Genomic DNA, 25,148 nt, shown 5'->3' with positions numbered 1-25,148 from the left:
ACACACACACGTGTGTGTGTGTGTGTGTGTGTGTGTGTGTGTATCTTAATGTTTATTTATTCATGAGAAAGAGAGGTAGAGAGCAAGCAGGGGAGGGGCAGAGAGAGAAGGAGACAGAATCCCAAGCAGGCTTCATGCTGTAAGCATGAAGCCCGACGCAGGGCTCAAACCCACAAACTGTGAGACCATGACATGAACTAAAACCAAGAATTGGGCGTTTGACCAACTGAGCCAGCCAGGCAACCCTATATTTTTTAAAGAAATGAAAATTCACAGAATACACACACACACAATCAGCTAAGATGCATTTCTTCCTAATGTCTACCTGACTAATGTCCAACATTAGAAAAGGTCAGGCAAAAAGATTCATATTATTCATAAGTTATATCTGTAATGCTAATTATGAAATACAGGCTATGATTGCATGTTGATAATTATTTTTCTTTAGAATAATTTAAAATATATAGTATTTGTATTACATAAAAATGTAATATATATTTATTTATTCATACCATAATCCTAAATTTTAGCTAACACGGACATTAACTATCAAAGCCTAGTAGGTACATATAAATGTATGCATTAAATACACATATACACACCAGTTTTCTAAGATGTTATTGAACCTATCACAAAATGTGAATGGAATGATTGTTTTATAAAAATAGTTCTAATACTGGAGCGCCTGGGTGGTTCAGTCTGTCGACCGTCTGACTCTTGATTTCAACTAGGTTGTGATCCCAGGGTCGTTGGATCAAGCCCTGCATGGGGCTCCATGTTGACTGTGGACTTTGCTTAAGATTCTCTCTCTTCCTCTGCCCCTCTCACCTGCTTGCACTTCGCTCTCTCTATAAAAAAATAATAATAATTCTAATAATATATATTACTACATATTTTCTCTTGTTCATTTGACCCAACACTCTTTTGCAAGAATATAGTCTGAGGGATGCTCTACATGATTCAACTATGAAATAGTTTTATAAAACCTAGTGTCCCATACAAAGATTTATTCCAATGAACTGGTTTAATTTAAAATGTAATCTAACTAAAAATATTTAATAGCATGGCTAGAAGAATCATCACTATGGTTTATCAAACAATGTCTCTAAGAGAAAAGAAAGTGGATTTTTGTTCTGCACAGAATCTTTTTATTACTATTTTCATTTTCCCCTCCTCCATTTGTAACCACTGAATAAACCAAGTATGGTTTTTCATCTTGTAGCTGTAATCTCTGTAGAGAAAATACTAAAGTACTCCAATGTGATCAATGTATTTACCAATCTATAATGATATAGGAATTAATTTTCATAATTTGGGGAATTGGGTACCTTGATTCATTTATAAAGTTTTTTTTTTCTAAAAATTAGGGATTGTTAATGTGAAAAAGAAAAAAAGAATTAAGGGGGAAGGACCACACTAGGAAAATTGATTTCTCTGCAGCATAAGTAAAGAATACATTTATTTAATTAAGGACCAAAGTAATGATTTAGAGGGGGAATGAAAGTATTGGTGATTGACAGAGACATGGCAAAATAGGGAAGGAAGCACTGTAAATACATTATTTTGGATATAGAACTGACATGTCCAGTTATTGTTAATGCTTTTAGTCTTTGGCAGTTATTTATGATCTAAGGAATGCTAAGCAATTACATGTACAAGAAAAAAATATTCCCTGCCACCAGAAGTTGCTCTCAGTCCAGCTTTCCCCTTCTGCTCCAGGCCAGGGACTTTACCACGCACACAGTCAAAGGGAAGAGTAATTCATTTCAATAGTTTTCTCCCCCTCAATTTTCAGTTTCAACAGCCTCTCTCTCCCCTTTAAACAGGGCTGCCTTTGGCCTCACCTTCCTTCCCAAATCCACCAGTTACTCCACAATACATCTTTAATTCAGGTTCTGTAAAAGAATGCTAGGTTTTGTCTTTACACTCAACCCTTCTTCCAACACACACACACACACACACACACACACACACACACTGTATAAATTCATCTTTTTGCCAATAGTTTAGACGAATCTGCACTTTTCTGGCAGGAGAAAATCAAGGGGTAACACTACTAATAGAAAGTCAAGTCATACGGCTGGTAGCATTTAGCAGATCATTAGTAAGCCTTTCCTCATGGGTTGTTTGTCATGTAAGAAATCATAATTTAAGAGCACCATCTGCATTAGTCTTTCTTGCTAAAGAATATACCCCAGTCCACTTTATAATAAATGAGATTTAAAATTATTTTTGCAGAATGCTACTAAATATCAGATATTTCTTAAAAATTTGAAACTCTCTAAATAGATTTAACTGAACTTAAATGCTCAGAGATGTATTTGGAAAGTGGCAAAAGACTTTAAGAAATTAAGTCAAAAAGGCATGTTTATTTTTCATGTATGAGCAAGATATGAAGAATGAATAGCTCAGGGTGAAGGTGATAAATATGAATAATACACAGGAAACACTTTACAGAACTATTACGATGGAAATTGTGTTTTTCAATGAGTTTTAACATTGGCTTATTGAGATCATTATCATATTTTTATAAAAGAGGAAATAAGCAAATAAACCATTGGGAATATGGAAAAAGTTTAGAAAATGAAAAAGTGAGAGGACATTACTTGTGTCAAATTATGAAGAATAATGATGACATTAAATATGTTTGTTCTACAAACATCCTGTGTTATTATAGTAAGGCATGGAATCATAAGGAAAGTTTTATAAGGTTTATGTTTTTCCCCCAACTTGTTTGGAAAAACTTGCTACACTTGATTTTAGTGTAACAAAGTATCTACAGTCTCACCCAAGACATTCTGGACCTTTAGGCTAACTAATATAATTCCATCACATATATTTTAATTAAACATAATCACTATGTAGGGAAAGGTATGAGAAATTTCTATAGCGATTCTGTAGCAATTTCCATGTCCATGACAACATAAGTAAAGATTTCCATGTTACTGAATACATATAAGTGTTTCAAAATGAATATATTAATACAGAGAAGCAAATAGCATATGATTTCAGTCATATGTTGAATTTAAGAAACAAAACAGATGAACATAGTGGGAGGGGAGGCAAAATAAGATAAAAATAGAGAGGGAGGCAAACCATAAGAGACTCTTAAATGCAGAGAACAAACTTGAGGGTTGCTAGAGGAGAGGTGGCCAGGGGATGGGCTAAATGTGTGAAGGGCATTAAGGAGGGTACTTGTTGGGATGAGCACTGGGTGTTATATGTAAGTGATGAATTGCTGGGTTCTACTCCTGAACCAGTATTACACTGTATGTTAACTAACTTGAATTTGGATAAATTTTTTTAAAAAGAAAAGAAATAGGCTCCATGTAGGAAAAATTATTTGGAATTTAAGAACCTACCAAAAGGTGAAACAACTCAAATGTCCATCAACTGATGAATGGACAAGTAAAATATGGTATAGCCATAAAATGGAATATTATTCAGCAATAAAAAGAATGAATATTGATATGTACTACAACATGGATGAACCTCAAAAAGCATGTTAGTGAAAGAAACCAGTCACAAAAGACCATTTATTATATGAAACTTTTATATGAAATGTCCATCAGATGCAAATTTATAGAGGCAGAAAATGGATTAGTGGTTACTTAGGGCTAAGATGGAGGAAAATGGAAAGTGACTATTAATAGATATGATTTGGGAGAGGGGCGGTGATGACAATTAGATTATGGTGATTGCTGCACAACTTTGTATATATTTTAAAAACCATTGTAGACTTGAATGGGTGAATTTTATGGTATATAAATTATATCTCAATAAAGCTGCTAAAATATTACAGAAAAAATACATATACTATTGGCTAATAATTCATTTGCAACTTTTATCTATCTATATTTATCTATTTATTTTTGAGAGAGAGAGATCATGAGTGAGTGAGGGGCAGAGAAAGAGGGAGATAGAGATAGCCAGAGAATCCCACACAGGCTCCATACTGTCAGCACAGAGCCCAAAGTGGGGCTCGAGCTCACCCCATGCAGGGCTTGAACTCTTAACAGTGAGACCATGAGCTGAGCCGAAGTTGTATGCTTAATCAACTGAGCCACCCAGGCACCCCAGCAACTAGTTTTATATTGGTCATATGTATATTTTTCAGTAAAAAAGTGAAGAGAAACAGAAACTTGAGCCATGAGATCAAAGTCAACGTCTGCTATAATCATTCAGCTTTTCACGCAAAGCTGGACATTTAGTCCTAAATAGTTATTTACTTATTTTTGAGAGAGAGAGAGAGAGAGAGAGAGAGAGAGAGAGAGACAGCATGTGAGTAGGGGAGGGGCAGAGAGAGAGGGAGATACAGAATCCAAAGCAAGCTCCAGGCTCTGAGCTGTTGGCACAAAGCCCGATGCAGGGCTCGAACCCACAAACTGTGAGATTATGACCTGAGCCGAAGTCAGATGCTTAACTGACCAAGCTACCCGGATGCCCCCAGTACAAAATAGTTACTGATTAGATAAATGGTGTGTTCACGCTGTTCTAACTCAGTATTCTCTACCTGTATTTGAGAATTCCATGGATCTGTTCTTGTGTTTACATCTAAATTAGAAATTACTTATAAGTATTCTCAAGATAATTTTGATTTCTTCATAGCTCAATACAGCCACACAAACTCAGAGTCCACATTTGCATGTGTGCTCTGAGTCAGGCTGTGTGTGACTGCTTTTAGATCGGTATGTCCTAGTGTAAAAAAGACAATTGTCCCATGTCCCCCCTTATAGTCACATCAACTTATTTTACCATCCATAAAGACTAAATGGTGACTAGGAAATAAAAAATAGTTGGATAGAATGAAACTTCAGTACCTTTAGTTATTAAAGTTATTGAGACTTTTAGCAGTACTTCATAAAATGAACAAACTGAACCAAAATAAAGTATTTTAACATAGACAGACATATTTAAATAATAGCTTCCACTATCTGAAAGCAAAATTACATTATGAACTATCATATGAACTAAAGAGTGTCAATCATTTCAACGTTTATTTATTTTTGGGACAGAGAGAGACAGAGCATGAACAGGGGAGGGGCAGAGAGAGAGGGAGACACAGAATCGGAAACAGGCTCCAGGCTCTGAGCCATCAGCCCAGAGCCTGACGCGGGGCTCAAACTCACGGACCGCGAGATCGTGACCTGGTTGAAGTCGGACGCTTAACTGACTGCGCCACCCAGGCGCCCCTGGAGTGTCAATCATTTCAATAAAGAGGACTGGTCAAGAACTGAGATGGTCTATGAATATGAGGGTCTACAGGCATGGTACCCAAAATGGAAACTGAATCTCAGTATATGGAGAAAAGAACTTATATCAATTCTCAGTGAGATATGATTATGTTTAAGAGAAAAAGCATAATCTGAAACATAATTAGAAATTCTTAATTGTAGGGGCACCTGAGTGGCTTAGTCAGTTAGGAGTCTGACTTCAGCTTACAGTTCTTGGATTTGAGCCCCTCACTGGGACTCTGTGCTGACAGCTCAGAACATGGAGCCTGCTTTGGATTCTGTGTCTCCTTCTTGCTCTGCTCCTCCTGTTCATGTTCTGTCACTGTCAAAAATAAATAAACATTTAAAAAAATTAAGAGTTTCTTAATTGTAATTTTATTATTTGCATATATTTATAAATTGTTTTATAGTTATAAAAGCATACCTTTAAGCATATAGATTATTATACCTAGTTTCAGGTTTATGCACCTTGAGTAAAATAATAATCTGTCATCATTGGGTGTATTCATTTTTTTTCCTTTAAAGGAAATATACTTTGAACACATATTTAACATCTACTCCCTCTCATTGTTTTAATTTGGATAGAATGAGACTAAAACTTTAAAAGGTTACTCACTCTTTTAATTAATATTTTTGAGCCCCTACTATGTGAAATTTAGTGTTAAAACAAAGTTAAACCCTCTTTGTTCTAAAGGAACTTATGGTACAGCTAAGCTTTCCAAACTACCTAGAGAAGAATCCAGTTCAGAGAGTCACTCTCTATTTACAAGATGTGTGCTTGCGCATGTTAACATACTCATTAATTCATGATGTCTTTACCTACAAAATATGGGTGTAAAATATGGGTTGATACATCACTTTTCACTACCCCTCGCTACCCCTTATTTGTTATCCATATGCATGCACACACACATACGTATATAGACACACAAACACACATATGCATTTTTATACACATGTGTATATACATACAAACATATGTATACACACACACATATATATATATGTATTGAAAGTGAGATAAAGCACGAATTGCTGCTACCTATGGTCAGTTTCTCTATGAATGCATCATAGAACTTAATGCATGTATTAATTTTTAAAGAAGAGATTATGAGAGGATTGAGGGAAGATGGCAGCGTAGGAGGACGCCGGGCTCACCACATCCTGCCGGTCACTTAGATTCCACCTACATCTGCCTAAATAACCCAGAAAACTGCCATTAGACTAGCAGAACAGATTCCCTGGAGCCAAGCGCAGAGAGGCCCACAGAAGAGGGTAGGAAGGGCAGAGAGGCAGTGCAGGCAACACGGACTGGTGGGAGGGAGCCGGGGCAGAGGGGCAGCCTGCCAGCCAAGCAGGGCCCCTGAGTCTGGCTGGCAAAAGCGGAGGGGCCAGACAGAGTGTTCTGACAGCAAGCGGGACTTGACATCTGGAAGGTTATAAGCTAATAGCTCTGCTCGGAGAGCGGGAGGGCTGGAGGACAACGGGAGGGAGAGTTGTTGAGCCCCGGATGACAGAGCTCAGCTTGGTGGGGAACAAAGGCACTCGCCAGCGCCATCTCCCTCGCCCATCCCTCAGCCAAAATCTCAAAGAGAAGCGGTTCCTGCCAGGGAACTTGCGTGCACTGCACAAACACCCAATGCTGTGCTTCTGCGGATCCATCCCTCCGGTGGCGGGTCTGACTCCCTCCCGGTGCTGCAGGGCCCCTCCCGAAGCGGATCATCGAAGGATAAGCGAGGTAAGCCTGCCCCTCCCGCCCCTGTGCACCTTGCCGATCCACCCCAGCTAATACGCCAGATCCCCAGCACAAGCCTGGCAGCGTGCAAGTCGCCCAGACGGGCCACGCCACCCCACAGTGAATCCCGCTCTTAGGAGAGGGAAAGAGAAGGTACACACCAGTCTCACTGTGGCCCCAGCGGTGGGCTGGGGGCAGACATCAGGTCTGACTGCGGCCCCACCCACCAATGCAAGTTATTCAAGACAACACAGGGGAAGTGCCCCGCAGTCCCGCACTACTCCAGGGACTATCCAAATTGATGAAACAGAAGAATTCCTCAAAAGAATCTCCAGGAAATAACAAGAGCTAACGAACTGATCAAAAAGGATTTAAACAATATAACAGAAAGTGAATTTAGAATAATAGTCAAAATTAATCGCTGGGCTTGAAAACAGTATAGAGGAGCGCAGAGAATCTCTTGCTACAGAGATCAAGGGACTAAGGAACAGTCAGGAGGAGCTAAAAAAATGCTATAAACGAGCTGCAAAATAAAATGGAAACAACCATGGCTCGGATTGAAGAAGCAAAGGAGAGAATAGGTGAACTAGAAGATAAAATTATGGAAAAAGAGGAGGCTGAGAAAAAGAGAGATCAAAAAATCCAGGAGTATGAGGGGAGACTTAGAGAACTAAGTGATGCACTAAATAGAAATAATCTACACATAATTGGTATTCCAGAGGAGGAAGAGAGAGGGAAAGGTGGTGAAGGTGTACTTGAAGAAATCATAGCTGAGAACTTCCCTGAACTGGGGAAGGAAAAAGGCATTGAAATCCAAGAGGCACAGAGAACTCCCTTCAGACATAAGTTGAACTGATCTTCTGCACGACATATCATAGTGAAACTGGCAAAATACAAGGATAAAGAGAAAATTCTGAAAGCAGCTAGGGATAAATGTGCTCTAACATATAAAGGGAGCCCTATAAGACTCGTGACCGATCTCTCTACTGAAACTTGGCAGGTCAGAAAGGAATGGCAGGAGATCTTCAATGTGATGAACAGAAAAAAATATGCAGTCGAGAATCCTTTATTCAGCAAGTCTGTCATTTAGAATAGAAGGAGAGATAAAGGTCTTCCCAAACAAACAAAAACTGAAGAAATTCGTCACCACTAAACCAGCCCTACAAGAGATCCTAAGGGGGATCCTGTGAGACAAAGTACCAGAGATATCGCTACAAACATGAAACCTACAGACATCACAATGACTCTAAACCCATATCTTTCAATAATAACACTGAATGTAAATGGACTAAATGCGCCAACCAAAAGACAAAGGGTATCAGAATGGATAAAAAAACAAGACCCATCTATTTGCTGTCTACAAGAGACTCATTTTAGACCTGAGGACACCTTCAGATTGAAAGTGAGAAGATGGAGAACTACTTATCATGCTACTGGAAGTCAAAAGAAAGCTGGAGTAGCCATACTTATATCAGACAAACCTAGACTTTCAATTAAAGGCTGGAACAAGAGATTAAGAAGGGCAGTATATAATAATTACAGGGTCTATCCATCAGGAAGAGCTAACAATTATAAATGTCAATGCGCCGAATACAGAAGCCCCCAAATATATAAAACAATTACAAACATAAGCAACCTTATTGATAAGAATGTGATAATTGCAGGGGACTTTAACACTCCACTTACAGAAATGGACAGATCATCTAGACACACGGTCAATAAAGAAACAAGGGCCCTGAATGATACATTGGAACAGATGGACTTGACAGATATATTTAGAACTCTGCATCCCAAAGCAAAAGAATATACTTTCTTCTTGAGTGCACATGGAACATTCTGCAAGATAGATCACATACTGGGTCACAAAACAGCCCTTCATAAGTAAACAAGAATTGAGATCATACCATGCATACTTTCGGACCACAATGCTATGAAGCTTGAAATCAACCACAGAAAAAGTCTGGAAAACCTCCAAAAGCATGAGGGTTAAAGAACACCCTACTAAAGAACGAATGGGTCAACCAGGCAGTTAGAGAAGAAATTTAAAAATATATGGAAACAAACGAAAATGAAAATACAACAATCCAAACGCTTTGGGATGCAGCGAAGGCAGTCCTGAGAGGAAAATACATTGCAATCCAGGCCTATCTCAAGAAGCAAGAAAAATCCCAAATACAAAATCTAACAGCACACCTAAAGGAAATAGAAGCAGAACAGCAAAGGCAGCCTAAACCCAGCAGAAGAAGAGAAATAATAAAGATCAGAGCAGAAATAAACAATAGAGAATCAAAAAAACCTGTAGAACAGATCAATGAAACCAAGAGTTGTTTTTTTTCAAAAAATAAACAAAATTGAGAAACCTGTAGCCAGGCTTCTCAAAAAGAAAAGGAAGATGACCCAAACAGATAAAATCATGAATGAAAATGGAATTATTACAACCAGTCCCTCAGAGATACAAGCAATTATCAGGGAATACTATGAAAAATTATATGCCAACAAACTGGACAACCTAGAAGAAATGGACAAATTCCTAAATACCCACACACTTCAAAAACTCAATCAGGAGGAAAAAGAAAGCTTGAACAGACCCATAACCAGCAAAGAAATGGAATCAGTTATCAAAAATCTCCCAACAAATAAGAGTCCAGGACCAGATGGCTTCCCAGGGGAGTTCTACCAGACATTTAAAGCAGAAATAATACCTATCTTTCTCAAGCTATTCCAAAAAATAGTAAGGGAAGGAAAAGTTCCAGACTCATTCTATGAAGCCAGTATTACTTTGATTCCTAAACCAGACAGAGACCCAGTAAAAAGAGAAGTACAGGCCAATATCCCTGATGAATATGGATGCAAAAATTCTCAATAAGATACTAGCAAATCGATTTCAACAGCATATAAAAAGAATTATTCACCATGATCAAGTGGGATTCATTCCTGGGATGCAGGGCTGGTGCAACATTCGCAAATCAGTCAACGTGATACATCACATTAATAAAAGAAAAGATAAGAACCATATGATCCTGTCAATCGATGCAGAAAAAGCATTGGACAAAATTCAGCATCCTTTCTTAATAAAAACCCTCGAGGAAGTCGGGATAAAAGGAACATACTTAATCATCATAAAAGCCATTTATGAAAAGCCCACAGCTAACATTGTCCTCAATGGGGAAAAACTGAGAGCTTTTTCCCTGAGATCAGGAACACGACAGGGATGCCCACTCTCACCGCTGTTGTTTAACATAGTGTTGGAAGTTCTAGCATCAGCAATCAGACAGCAAAAGGAAATCAAAGGCATCAAAATTGGCAAAGATGAAGTCAAACTTTCATTTTTTTGCAGATGACATGATATTATACATGGAAAATCCGATAGACTCCACCAAAAATCTGCTAGAACTGATACGTGAATTTAGCAAAGTGGCAGGATACAAAATCAATGTACAGAAATCAGTTGCATTCTTATACACTAATAATGAAGCAACAGAAAGACTAATAAAGAAACTGATCCCATTGACAATTGCACCAACAAGCATAAAATACCTAGGGATAAATCTAACCAAAGATGTAAAAGATCTGTATGCTGAAAACTATAGAAAGCTTATGAAGGAAATTGAAGAAGATATAAAGAAATGGAAAAACATTCTGTGCTCATGGGTTGGAAGAATAAATATTGTCAAAATGTCAATACTACCCAAAGCTATCTACACATTCAATGCAATCCCAATCAAAATTGTACCAGCATTCTTCCTGAAGCTAGAACAAGCAATCCTAAAATTCATATGGAACCACAAAAGGCCCCAAAGAGCCAAAATAATTTTGAAGAAGAAGACCAAAGCAGGAGGCATCCCAATCCCAGACTTTAGCCTCTACTCCAAAGCTGTCATCATCAAGACAGCATGGTATTGGCACAAAAACAGACACATAGACCAATGGAAGAGAATAGAAACCCCAGAACTAGACCCACAAACGTATGGCCAACTCATCTTTGACAAAGCAGGAAAGCACATCCAATGGAAAAAAGACAGTCTCTTTAACAAATGGTGCTGGGAGAACTGGACAGCAACATGCAGAAGGTTGAAACTAGACCACTTTCTCACACCATTCACAAAAATAAACTCAAAATGGATAAAGGACCTTAATGGGAGACAGGAAACCATCAAAACCCTAGAGGAGAAAGCAGGAAAAGACCTCTCTGACCTCAGCCGTAGCAATCTCTTACTCGACATACCCCCAAAGGCAAGGGAATTAAAAGCAAAAGTGAATTACTGGGACCTTATGAAGATAAAAAGCTTCTGCACAGCAAAGGAAACAACCAACGAAACTAAAAGGCAACCAACGGAATGGGAAAAGATACTTGCAAATGACATATCGGACAAAGGGCTAGTATCCAAGATCTATAAAGAGCTCACCAAACTCCACACCCGAAAAACAAATAACCCAGTGAAGAAATGGGCAGAAAACATGAATAGACACTTCTCTAAAGAAGACATCCGGATGGCCAACAGGCACATGAAAAGATGCTCATTGTCGCTCCTCATCAGGGAAATACAAATCAAAACCACACTCAGGTATCACCTCACGCCAGTCAGAGTGGCCAAAATGAACAAATCAGGAGACTATAGATGCTGGAGAGGATGTGGAGAAGCGGGAACCTTCTTGCACTGTTGGTGGGAATGCAAATTGGTGCAGCCACTCTGGAAAACAGTGTGGAGGTTCCTCCCAAAATTAAAAACAGACCTACCCTATGACCCAGCAATAGCACTGCTAGGAATTGACCCAAGGGATACAGGAGTACTGATGCATAGGGGCACTTGTACCCCAATGTTTATAGCAGCACTCTCAACAATAGCCAAATTGTGGAAAGAGCCTAAATGTCCATCAGCTGATGAAGGGATAAAGAAATTGTGGTTTATATACACAATGGAGTACTACGTGGCAATGAGAAAGAATGAAATATGGCCCTTTGTAGCAACGTGGATGGAACTGGAGAGTGTGATGCTAAGTGAAATAAGCCATACACAGAAAGACAGACACCATATGTTTTCACTCTTATGTGGATCCTGAGAAACTTAACACAAACCAATGGGGGAGGGGAAGGAAAAAAAAAAGAGGTTAGAGTGGGAGAGAGCCAAAGCCTAAGAGACTCTTAAAAATTGAGAACAAACTGAGGGTTGATGGGGGGTGGGAGATGGGTATTGAGGAGGGCACCTTTTGGGATGACCACTGGGTGTTTTATGGAAACCAATTTGACAATAAATTTCATATACTGAAAAACAAAAGAAGAGATTATATAGAACATAGAAAAGCAGTTAGCTACAAAACAATGCAAATATGAGTTTATAGAACAAGTTTTTATATTAATACCTATAAAAATACCTAGCATAAAAAAGGTGATCAGTAAAAATACACAAATGAATGAATGAGAGCTAATCACTGATACTAAGTAAGAACTTCTTGTCTAGGAGTGCCTGGCTGGCTCAGTCGGAGGAGCATGTGACTTTTGATCTCAGGGTTGTGAGTTTGAGCCCCACGGCGGGTGTAGAGATTACTACAAAAAATAAATTAAAAAAAAAAAAGAACTTATTGCCTACTACTAGATGTGTAACTATTCTGTAACATTTTAAAACGATGACAGGAGTTCAAAGTCAAAACAAATAGTTTTCATAGAGTATAACACTGGAACTTTTATTTGTTGATTCTGCATGTGTTATGAATAATACTGTGATGGTTGCTTCTATATGTCAACTTTACTGGGCCATAGAGTACCTAAATATTTGGTCAAACATTCTGGGTGTATCTGTAAGGGTGACATTTTAATTGGACAAGGATGACCTTTCTCATCCCTTCTGTTCAATAAAGTACTGGGAGTCCTAGCCAGATCATTCAGTCAAGAAAAAGAAATACAACACATCGAAATTGGAAGGAAGAAGTAAAACTGTCTCTATTTGCAGATAACATGATATTATATATAGAAAACCCTCCCAGTGCCTGTGTAGCTGAGTTGGTTAAGCATCCGACTCTTGACTTCAGCTCAGGTCATGATCTAATGATCTCACGATCTCATGATCTCATGGTTCATGGGATTGAGCCCCACCTCGGCTGGTTTGGGATTTTCTGTCTCCCCCTCTCTGTCCCACCCCTGCTCATGCATGCACATGCACTGGGGCTCTCTCTTTCAAAATAAATACATAAACATTTAAAAGAAATAGAAGAAAACCCTAAAGACTTCAGCCCAAAACTGTTAGAACTAATAAACAAATTCAGTAAAGCTGCAAGACACAAAATCAATATACAAAAATCAGTTGCATTTCTATACACTAACAACCACCTATCAGAAAGAGAAATTAAAAACAATCCCATTTGTAATTGTAACAAAAATAATAAAATACTAGTAATAAATGTTACCGAGGAGGTGAAAAATCTATACAATGAAAACTATAAGACATTGATGAAGGAAACTGAAGACACAAATTAATGCATAGATATTTCATGCTCACAGACTAGAAGAATTAATATTTTTAAAATGTCCATACTCTTTGAAGCAATGTAGATTCAGATTCAAGGTAGTTCCTATCAAAATTCTAATGGTATCTTTAACAGAAGTAGAATAAACAATCCTCAAATTTGTATGGAAACACAAAATAACTGAATCAGCCAAAGAAATTTCGGAAAAGAATAACAAAGCTGGAGGTACCATGCATTCTGATTTCATATTGTTTCACAAAGCTATAGTAATCAACACTATGGAATTGGTATAGACACATAAATCAATGAATCAGAATACAGAGCATAGAAATAAGCCCATAAATAAATGGTCAACTAGTTTAGGACAAAAGAGGCAAGAATATACAATGGATAAAGAATAGTCACTTCAATAAATGGTGTTGGAAAAATTATACAGTTACACACGAAAGAAACTGGATCCCTATCTTAAACCACACACAAAAATCAACTCTAATTGGATTAAAATTTGAATATAAGAACTGAAACCATCAAATTCCTAGAAGAAAACATAGGGGGTAAGTTTCTTGACATTAGTCTTAGTAATGACTTTTTGGATTTGACACCAAAAGCAAAGGCAACAAATTAAAAAATAAACAAGAGGAACCATCAAGCTAAAAAACTTCTGCTTAGCAAAGGAAACAGTTAACAAAATGAAAAGGCAATGTATGGAATTTTCTTTAAAAAGAAAATAGTTGCAAATCATCTCTCTGATAAGGGGCGAATATCCAAAATATATAAAGAACTCACACAATTCAGTAGGAAAAAACCGATTTAAAAAATTACAGAGAAACTGAATAGAAATTTTTTCCAAAGAAGACATCCAAATGGTCAACAGGTACATGAAATGATATTCAACATCATTCATAATGAGGGAAATGCGAATCAAAACCACAATGAAATGTCATCTCATACCTGTTAGAATACCTATCACCAAAAAGACAATAATAAGAAATAATAAGCACTGGTGAGGTTGTGGAAAAAAGGGACCCTTGTGCACTGTTGGTGGGAAGGGAAATTGGTACAGCCACTTTGGAAACTAGTATGGAGATTCCTCTACGAAAAATAGTATGGCAATTCCTCAATAAATTATAAATAGAACTACTCATATAAATACTACTATGAACTACTAAATACAATATGAACTACTAGTAATAAAAATAGAACTAGATCCAGTATTTCACTTCTGGGTAAATATCCAAAGAACCTGAAATCACTATCTCAGAAATATATCTGCACCTTCATGTACTGAAGCATTATTTATAATAGACAAGGCATGGAAATGACCTTAGTATCCATCAATGGATGAATAAAGAAATTGTAACATATATACAATGGAATATTATTTAGCCATAAAAAAGGGAGAACCTGCCAATTGTGGCAGCATGGATGGACTTTGAGGGCATTATGCTGAGATAAGCCAAACAGTGACAAATACTTTATGATTTCACTTATAAGTGGAATCCAAAAAACCCAAACCCACAGAGAACATATTGGTGGTTGCCAGAGATGGGGGGTGGTGATGGGGAGTAGGGGAAATGGGTAAAGGTGGTCAAAAGATAAAAATGTCCAGTTGTAAGATAAATATGTTTAGGGGATGTAATGTACAGCATTGTGCCTACAGTTAACAATACTGTATTGTATATTTCAAAGTTGTTAAAAGAGTAAATCTTAACAGTTCTTATCATAAGACAAAAAAATTGTAACTGTTTGAAGTAATTAGTGTTAACAAACTTATTGTGGCAATCATTTGGCTATATATATGTATATGTGTGTGTACATATATATATAATCATTATGTTGTATATCTTGGACTAATACAATGCCTATATGTCTCAGTAAAACTGAAAAAACACCTTGCCTTAAAAAATTTTGAATTGGTAGATTGGGTGAGTCTCACCCCTGGGAGGGCAATCAGCTGAAGGCCAGAAAAGATAAAAAAAGCTGACCCTCCCTTGAGTAAGAGGGAAATCCTCCTCCCTGACTTCCTTCAATCCGGGACATCAGTATTTTCTAGCCTTCAAACTTAAACTGAAAATCAGTTCCTCATGATTCTTAATGCTGCTGGCCTTTGGACTCACACCACCATCTCTACTGAATCTCCAGTCTGCTGACTGTAGCTCCTGGGATTTGTCAACCTCTGTAATTGCATGTACCAATTTCTCCTCCATCCCAATTAATTAATTAATGTAGTTAGTTTTAATTTAAATTCCAGTTAGTTAACATACAGTGTAATGTTATTTTCAGGTGCACAAGTTTGTGATTCAACACTTCCATACAAGCCAAGTTCTTATAATTAGGTGTATATGTGTATATATATATGTATGTATATATATATATGTACATACACACATTCATATATACATGTATTCTGTTTTTCTGGAGAACCCTAACACAGATACTGACTAGAAACATTTCATTTATGGTCCTATAATCATATTTTTTAAAAACATGATCTGCTCTAGGGGCACTTGGGTAGCTCAGTCGGTTAAGTGTCCGATTTCAGCTCAGGTCATGATCTTGCAGTTTGTGGCTTCAAGCCCCACGTCAGGCTCTGTGCTGACAGCTCAGAGCCTGGAGTCCCCTGTGGGTTCTGCATCTCCCTCTCTGCCCCTCCCCTGCTCATGCTCTTTCTCTTTCTCTCTCTCTAAAATAAATAAATATTTAAAAAAATTAAAAAAAACATAATCTGCTCTAAAGTTTTTCCATTCTATGTTTGTATCTAATTTTATATTCCTACTAAAGAAAAAAAATGGATGGAATGTTTTTGTTTATACATATACTTATTTTCTTTGTGGAAATTTGAGGTCCTAGTCCATGCTTATTTGTTGATTTTCTCTTAGAAGAGTTGATTTTTATGTCTTATGTTTCTCTTAGTTATACATTTTACTGTTACTTACTTCCCTAGGAGGTAATGATGAGGGATGAAATATCTGAGATACACTCTTAGCACCCCTTAGTACATGGTATACATAAAACTATTCAATGACATTATTATTTTAAATATTTACAGAGTCAAATTGTAGGGTTAATTTCATTATTAAATATTGGGAATATAATAAGGAAATATTCCACAAAATCAAGACCTCTTTAAATAGATTCTTACAGTGAAGTCTACAATGGAATCACACAAGGAAATTTTGCAAGTCTACAATTCTATGAAGACAAAGCACTTGTGTTAAGCAAATATAGAATAAAATTTTATATCATTGAGAACTGATCATGTAGTTCTTTTCCAGTTCTAGTGTGTGATTTTCTCATTAAAATCAACTTATTGTATAGCCAACTAATCTTTGGCAAAGCAGGAAAGAATATCCAATGGAATAAAGACAGTCTCTTCAGCAAGTGGTGCTGGAAAAACTGGATGGCGACATGCAGAAAAAATGAACCTGGACTATGTTCTTACACCATACGCAAAAATTAACTCAAAATGGATCAAAGACCTAATTTGAAGACAGGAAGCCATCAAAATCCTCTAAGAGAAAGCAGGCAAAAACCTCTTTGATCTTGGCCGCAGCAACTTCTTACTCAACATGTCTCCGGAGGCAAGGGAAACAAAAGCCAAAATGAACTATTGGGACCTCATCAAAATAAAAAGCTTCTGCACAGTGAAGGAAACAATGACCAAAACTAAAAGGCAATTTACAGAATGGGAGAAGATATTTGCAAACGACATATCAGATAAAAGGTTAGTATCCAAAATTTATAAAGAACTTACCAAACTCAACACCCAAAAAACAAACAATCCAGTGAAGAAATAGGCAGAAGACATGAATAGACACTTCTCCAACGAAGACATCCAGACATCCAACTGACATATGAAAAAATGCTCAACATCACTCATCATCAGGGAAATACAAATCAAAACCACAGTGAGATACCACCTCACACCTGTCAGAATGGCTAACATTAACAACTCGGGCAACAACAGACATGGGTGAGGATGTGGAGAGAGAGGATCTCTTTTGCATTGTTGGTGGGAATGCAAGCTGGTGCAGCCACTCTGGAAAACAGTAGGGAGGTTCCTCAAAACACTAAAAACAGAACTACCCTATGACCCAGCAATTGCACTACTAGGTATTTATCCAAGGGATATAGGTATGCTGTTTTGAAGGGGCACATGCACCCCCATGTTTATAGCAGCACTATCAACAAGAGCCAAAGTATGGAAAGAGCCCAAATGTCCATAGATGGATGAATGGATAAATATGTGGTATACACACACACACACACACACACACACACACACACACACAATGCAGTATTGCTTGGCAATCAAAAAGAATGAAATCTTGCCACTTGCAACTATGTGGATGGAACTAGAGAATATTATGCTAAGTGAAATTAGTCAGAAAGACAAAAGTCATAGGACTTCACTCATATGAGGACTTTAAGATACAGAACAGATGAACACAAGAGAAAGGAAGCAAAACTAATATAAAAACAGGGAGGGGGACAAAACATAAGAGACTCTTAAATATGGAGAACAAACAGAGGGTTACTGGAGGGGTTGTGGGAGGGGGGATGGGCTAAATGGGTAAGAGGCATTAAAGAATCTACTCCTGAAATCATTGTTACACTATATGCTAACTTGGATGTAAATGAAAAAAAATTAAATTAAAAAAATCAATTTATCAAGTAGACGGCGTTATTATTCCATTTCTTTACAGAATCAACAATTACCTTCTAGAGAGTTTTATGCTGGGACATTTGATACTTGATTCTTTGCTGTCTTCATAAAAACTGATTATAAAATAGCATAAACTTCCAAAGAGGAATAAAAAGACCCCCCCCCCCAAGGTGCATCAGTTAGAGCCATTGGATTAATCCTTTCCGTGAAAATAGGCATTTTATACTAATTTTATTTGAGAGCAATTATAATAATGTGTCACTATCTTGTATCTGGAGAATGGAGGCCATGTTTGATTTTCTGTATATCTCCAGAATCAAACAGTGTCTGATATATATTTGGAGTACATAAATGGTTGTTCAATTAATGCACAAATTAGGTATAGATACCTACATTGATCTTATATTTTCCACTATAATATCCATGAATTCTAAGAATATATTGTTTTTTTAAATTTCCATACAAATGTGTAATATCTTGTATGTATGCACTTGCAACAATAAGGGGGGAAAGATGGCAGTTTTGTGTTTGTTTGGTCTGCTTCTCTCCTAGGCTGCAAACCCCCTGGAACAGACACTTCTGTCTTTGTTACTAATGTATGCCCAAGTCACAAATCAGTGCCTGGGCTATATTAGGTAATCAGTAAATATTTGTTGAATGAATGAATAAGAGGCAATTTGAAATCAGTGGTATTCCTTACCACTGTGGCTCATTCTGTAGAACATACCTGAGAGATTAAAAATAAATAAATAAAAGGCTTGCTGAGTGGCAATGAAAGTACAGATGAAGTTGGAGAGGAGGAACACAACCACATGGTTAGTAGTGCTTTCTTTAAGAATACACCTAGGTGAAGAAAAAAAAAGCACCCAGGTGGGGTGTCTGGGTGGCTCAGTTGGCTAAGTGGTGGACTCTTGATATCAGCTCAGGTCATGATCTCACCATTGGTGAGGATGAGCCCCACATCTGGCTCTTCACTGGCAGTGTGGAGTCTGCTTGGGATTCTCTCTCTGCCCTTCTGTTCGCGCTCTCTCTCTCAAAATGAATAAATCAACATTAAAAAATACTTATGAATGCACCTAAACCTTTTGTTTCCTGTGAGAGAAAAGAGAAATCTGAATTTACCCAGGAGGAAGGGAATTAGCAGGCCAGGTAAGAGGGAGTGAGCAAATCCAGGATGTCAGTGAAGAGATCACTGACACTGTCCATATTGGGATCCAGACAGGGCAGAAGGAATGTGTTTTTAGGACTAAGCTGAAAGTTTATGAAATGGGAGAGAATAAAGGGAATGAGGAACAAGTGCAAAAACAGTGGAAGATCGAGAGGTAGAAAGACTCGCTGAGATTTTGGAGGTGCTGTTCTGCTGGCAGAAAAATCTGAACCTGACCACGAATAGGAGAGAAGTGAAGTCACTGAAACTAGTAAGGTCTAGGAAGTGAGTGAGGAGGCTATCAGAAGCGTCAACATCATGGATGTTGAGCCACAGAGGATAGCTGCCATCCAAATAAAGCCTTATGATACTAAATATACCAATGATACCACAAAAGCACCGTATTTAGTGCACAATCACATCAGGACAGTATTCATGTAAATTGTTCAAAGAAACCATGCATGTGATTAACTCAAAACCGTTGCACTTACATTCGTGAGTAACATTTTAAAATATTAAAATGCTCAGCACAGTGTCTCCCTGTTCTCCCTGTGTCACTCAGGCTCCTTAAAACCTAGAACAGCGCTCGAGCTCCACCCCGCCCGGACCCCGCCCCCTAGCCCCTCCACAGTCCCGGGCCCCTTTCCCTCGGACCACAAAAATCCTTTAACGGATCCTCACCCCTCTCCCAACTCCTGGGTAATGGACGGACCTTCCAGTTCCAGCCCAGAGCTCCAGAGCTGCTAGGCCAGGAGTGATGAAACTATGAAATCAGATTGTGGTGATGGTTGCCTAACACCATGAATATACTATAAACCATGTAGATACTCACTTTCAAAAGGTGAATGTTATAGCATATGAATTGTATCTCAAGAGTTATTTTATGAATGTTTGAAAAAAACAGGTAAAAAATAAAAAATCCTGTGGTTTTTTTCTCATGAAATATATTCACATATCACAGCAATACATTAAACTATATTAAATATATATTTAAAAAAGAGATAGTTTTAAAAATGGCTTCAAGACAGCGTGGAGCTGCTCTGGGCCTCGTGCCTCACGCAGGCACAGATGGCACGTTGAACACGGCGCCCCGCCCACCACCCCCTCCCTCGCCTTCGTGACCACGCCCCTTCACGTAACGGATTCGCGTAACGGATTCAAACCCCCACCTCCGGAGTAACGGACCTCATTCCAGCCGCATCTCGGAGACTGCCGCCGGGCCTGCCTGGTCGGCTACTCTGAAAAAGCGCCGGAGACCCGCCGCCACCGCCTTCGGCCTTGCCGCCCTCGTTTCTGAGCTGCCTTCGCCTTGGTGCCAGCGCCGCCAGCCATGGCCACCGCGCCGTCCTCTCAAGTGCGCCAGAACTACCACCCGCAGTGCGAGGCCGCCATCAACAGCCAGATCAACCTGGAGCTCTACGCCTCCTACGTGTACCTGTCGATGGCTTTCTATTTCGACCGCGCCGACGTGGCCCTGGAGAATTTCTCCAAGTTCTTCCTGCGCCGGTCCCACGAGGAGAGACAGCATGCCGAGAAGCTGATGCAGCTGCAGAACCAGCGTGGGGGCCGCCTCCGCCTCCACGACATCATGAAGCCTGACCGCCACAACTGGGAGAACGGCCTCAACGCCATGGAGTGCGCCTTTCACCTGGCGAAGACCGTGAACCAGAGCCTGCTCGACCTGCACCAGCTGGCCACCGACAAGAACGACGCCCACCTGTGCAGCTTCCTGGAGACCAACTACCTGCACGAGCAAGTCAAGGTCCTCAAAGAGCTGGGGGGCTACATCACCAGCCTGCGCAAGATGGGGGCCCTGGAAGATGGCTTGGCAGAGTACCTCTTTGACAAGCTCACCCTGGGCAACAGCGACAAGAACTGAGTTGGGACTGCCTTCCCATAGCCACAGGGTGCATGGTGACTTCCCCTGGTCACCATGCCGAGCATGCATTTTGCAGTATTGCGCTTGCAAAACGTTCCAGTTTCTTCTTCCAGTTTTCCATAAATAAATAAAGTTATTTTGTTTCAATAAAGTTATTTGGTTCCTAAAGAAATAAAGGTCTCTGGGTGATTCGTGTGCAAATCTCTCACCTTTTAAATTTTTAAACAGGTATCCAGGGGTCTCTCCACCCACCCAGCCCCATCCGTATGCAGCTCAGGATCTTTGAAGAAGGAGGGAGAAAGTATTCCATGGAACCCTGGAAAACACAAATCAATCTTCTCTTTATAAACAGTGTGGGATTGGTGGTGTGTGGTGGTGGGGGGGGGGGTCAGATGGGGTGAGATGGGGTGAGGTACGGGGTGGGGTGAGGTGGGAGTGGGATTGGGATGGGATGGAGTGGATGGGGTGAGATGGGGTGAGGTGAGGTGGCTGGTCTGGGGTCCTGGTGTCAATGGGTGCATATGTATGGTAAAAGTATAAAAGAACACGGTATAGAATTCACCATAGTGGTTGTCCCTAAGAAAGAAGTGAAGAATGGGATTAGACTGGTATTAAAGGGAATTTTCAACTTCACTTGAAAACATTTAGTTTACTAAAATATGTTGCTGCTAGGTAGCAACATGGGGGCCCTGGAAGCAGAAATGGCAGAATATTTCTTTGACGAGCTACCCTGGGCAACAGCGACAACTGAACTGAGTGTTAGGCTGGTTTCCCATATACAGGGGAGTGACTCCCTAGGTCACCATGCTGGATGTGCATATTGCCCTTACAAAATATCTGAATACAGTTTCCTCCTTCAATTGTACCCTTTCTTCCATTAGAATAACAGCAGTATACAAAACCCCAAATTAGCTCACTAGAATGGTGAAAAACTACAAGGTCAAGGTTGAAGGTCAAATTTGTCATATTGATTATGAAGTAGAATAAATCCCCCTAACTGTTAATCCAGTGAGTCTGGCTGCTTTGAGGAATGCAGAGTGTGGGGGAGAGTTGAAGCTGGGAGGCCAGTCAGGAGATATTTGTAGCTAGTCCAATGAGAGACATTGGTGGCTTAAACTGAGGTGGTGGCTGAGGAAATGAAGCGACATGGACAAATTCTAGTTGGATTTGGATGAATCAACAAGATGTGCTTATACACCAGAGGTGACAAATGAGAAATGGGGGAAATTATCTAGGTTCTTCTATTTGTACTTGAACACCTGACTTGATAGTAATGCTATTTATTAATCTGAGGATGCTTTCTGGAGAACATGAGGGGTGGGGAAGGCATGTCACGTAAAATCTGAGATGCCTATTAGATATGCAAGTGGAACTGTCATGCAGGGGGTCAGAAGAATGAATCTGCAGCTCAGGTGGGATGTCAGGTTTGGAAATACACACATAGGTGACATCAGCTACAGATGGTGTTGAGGTCATGGGACCAGATAAGCTCACCAGAAACAGAGTATACAGAGTGTGGCACAGCCAGCCAGCCCCATGCCCAGTGCAGCTACCATTAGAGGATGGGTTGAGATATTCAAACATCCAGAGGGCCGCTGGTCCCACCTTGACTATTATCTCATTGCACACTGTGACCATCTGTGCCCATACTCAGTGTCCCCAAATCAGCCTGTTTCTGACCCTAGTGTGGTTTCTAGTTTCTCTTTTCAAGATGTGGAGAGGAGGTGGCCTATTACCTTATCTTCATGGCTATTGGTAGAAAGAAATTATTTCACAGTAAAAATATTTCTCAAGGAAATGACAGAGCTAGTCTCTATGGACTTTTTTTCTGCTTCCCTTTAAAAAGTCCTCCCCTCTCTCAGTCCACTCTCTGACCGGATGAAATCTGTAGCCATGTAAACTTTAAGGTCATCCATGCCTGGGGAAAAAAAGACCCAAAACATTTTGTTTCTTCTGCACCATGTGTAGTTTACAAAGATCAAAATTTAAAATTTATGGACTTTGTATCCTATGTTCAAAGACACATGGGTAGCTTAAATCTCTTTAAAGCTAATAGACAGCTTTGAAGTATTAGTAAAATATGAACATGTTTACCTAAGCAGTAATCTGCTTTCACATTTTCCCATGACTGTGCTTTAATACTTTCTTAAGAATGAGGATTATGGCCCTTTGAGTTTACTTTCCAGAAAATGTTATTACGACTTTTATTTTTCCTAGTCATACTTGGTCTTTTCACTATTTCTTTCTCTGCCTACTTTGAGGACCTCTCCTCTCTCTGGGTTTGTGTTAGATTTTACCTATTTACTTATATACTTTAATAGGTACCCCTCCCATAGACATGAGGAAGCAAACAGCAAGCATCTTTTTGTGTGTTTAAAACCATCAGTTTGCTCAGGATCCTTCTTACTCTCCTATTCTGGAGAGTCAGTTTGTTGTAATGGTTTCTTAACCTCAGACGGCCTGGGTTCATATCTCAGCTTAGCCACTCATGTTGGGTGAACTTGGATATATTATTGAATTTCTCTGTGCCTCAGTTTCTCCACACTTAAAATAAGGATATTAAAAGGGTCAATTCCACTGGGTTGCTGTGAAGATTAAATAAGTTAACATATGTAAATCTCTTAAAACAGTGCCTGGCACAGTGTAAGTACTTTATGTGTTAGCCATATTTATCTACGTCACAATCATCATCATCACCACCACCACGATATTTATCATCATGTTTCACTCAGTTATAAGTTCCTTTGTGTGTTTTATGCTTTGTGGAAAAGATTGCATGTCTATACTTTGCTCCTGGGAATCTCTCTCACATTTTAGCCAACTCTGTCACCTTGCATATTGAGAAGGGGGGAAAAAAATCAATTCTCTGTAGCTTCTTTGGTCTTCAGGTTCAGCCAGGACTCAGCAAGGATGATTTGTGTTTATACTGCCCCTAGCTCAGGCTTGGGAGTGAGTTTTACTACCACAACTTTCTGTGGTAATCCTGCTATCTTGTCTAAATCGGCTTTCCTTTTTTTTTTCTTAATTTTTTTAACATTTAATTTTTGAGAGACAGAGAGAGACAGAGCGTGAGTGAGGGAGTGGCAGAGAGAGAGGGAGACACAAATCCAAAGCAGGCTCCAGGCTCTGAGCTGTCAGGACAGAGCCCCATGCAGGGCTCAAACTCACAAACCATGAGATCATGACCTGAGCCAAAGTCGGAGGTTTAACCAACTGAGCCACCCAGGCGCCCCAAGCCGGCTTTCCTTTTAAATTGCCTTCTAGAACACGATTTGCTTATTCTTCCCAAATCCAGGTTGCCTGATTTCCGTCTTGAACTTCTTTCTGCCTGAACTACTTATCACTCCTCAGAGATGGATAAGAGCAAAAGGACAGAGAACTCTCACTCTGATTCCCCCCATATGTAGGGATGTTTTGACACAAAGAGGTGTGGAATGGGGTAAGAAATGGGAAAAAGAACCATATTAGGGATACTGATAATATAAAAATTAAAATTTATAAAAACACCATGAACTGTAGAACAGAGGTTCATAAGTTTTTCTGCCATTAGAGTCACCTGTGGAGCTTTTACAAATCTTGAGGCACAGGCCACATCGAAGACCATATACACCAGAGTCCCTTGGGGCAGGGCCTAGACATCCCAAGCTATGAAAACCGGTGCGAGCACCTTGCTACTCAAAATATGGTCTAGGAACCAGAAACATCAGCCTCACTTGAACACTTGTTACAAATGCAAAATGTGAAGCCCTATTCCAAAACTACTGAATCAGAATCCATGTCTTAACAAGATCCCAAGTGATGAATATGCATACTGAAGTCTGAGAAGCACTGATTTAATTAACATCCTGGTACTCAAACATGGCTGCCCTGAGGTATCACCTGGGCAGCTGGACAATAAAAATGCCTCAATTTACATGACTCAGTCATATAATCATGCAAGTGCTGGGCCAATCACACTAAAAATGTACTCTAACTTCAACAGCAATTTTTTTTAATATATGAAATTTATTGTCAAATTGGTTTCC

At 39.2% G+C, this 25,148-nt stretch overlaps 2 protein-coding genes across 2 annotated transcripts in view; one reads left to right on the top strand and one right to left on the bottom strand.

Annotated features, from left to right (window-relative positions):
- The window catches only part of PRRG1 (proline rich and Gla domain 1), a 275,430-nt gene that overhangs the window by 239,644 nt on the left and 10,638 nt on the right, over nt 1–25,148 (bottom strand). The gene's annotated exons all lie outside the window — the stretch shown is intronic.
- LOC121026149 (ferritin heavy chain-like) lies at nt 20,380–21,282 on the top strand. The gene has a single exon (XM_040469014.1). The coding sequence runs from the start codon at nt 20,575–20,577 to the stop codon at nt 21,121–21,123; it is 549 nt and encodes a 182-aa protein (XP_040324948.1). The 5' UTR covers nt 20,380–20,574; the 3' UTR covers nt 21,124–21,282.

This window comes from Herpailurus yagouaroundi, unplaced genomic scaffold (genome assembly GCF_014898765.1).
Source record: "Herpailurus yagouaroundi ecotype Mexico unplaced genomic scaffold, PumYag 67793, whole genome shotgun sequence".
NCBI lineage: Eukaryota > Metazoa > Chordata > Mammalia > Carnivora > Felidae > Herpailurus > Herpailurus yagouaroundi.
Note: the sequence above shows the minus strand (reverse complement) of the source record. Positions and strands in the feature narration are given on the sequence as shown.

Excerpts from the sequence above, each read along its gene's own strand:
- LOC121026149 (XM_040469014.1), top strand. The coding sequence starts at position 20,575 with ATGGCCACCGCGCCGTCCTCTCAAGTGCGCCAGAACTACCACCCGCAG.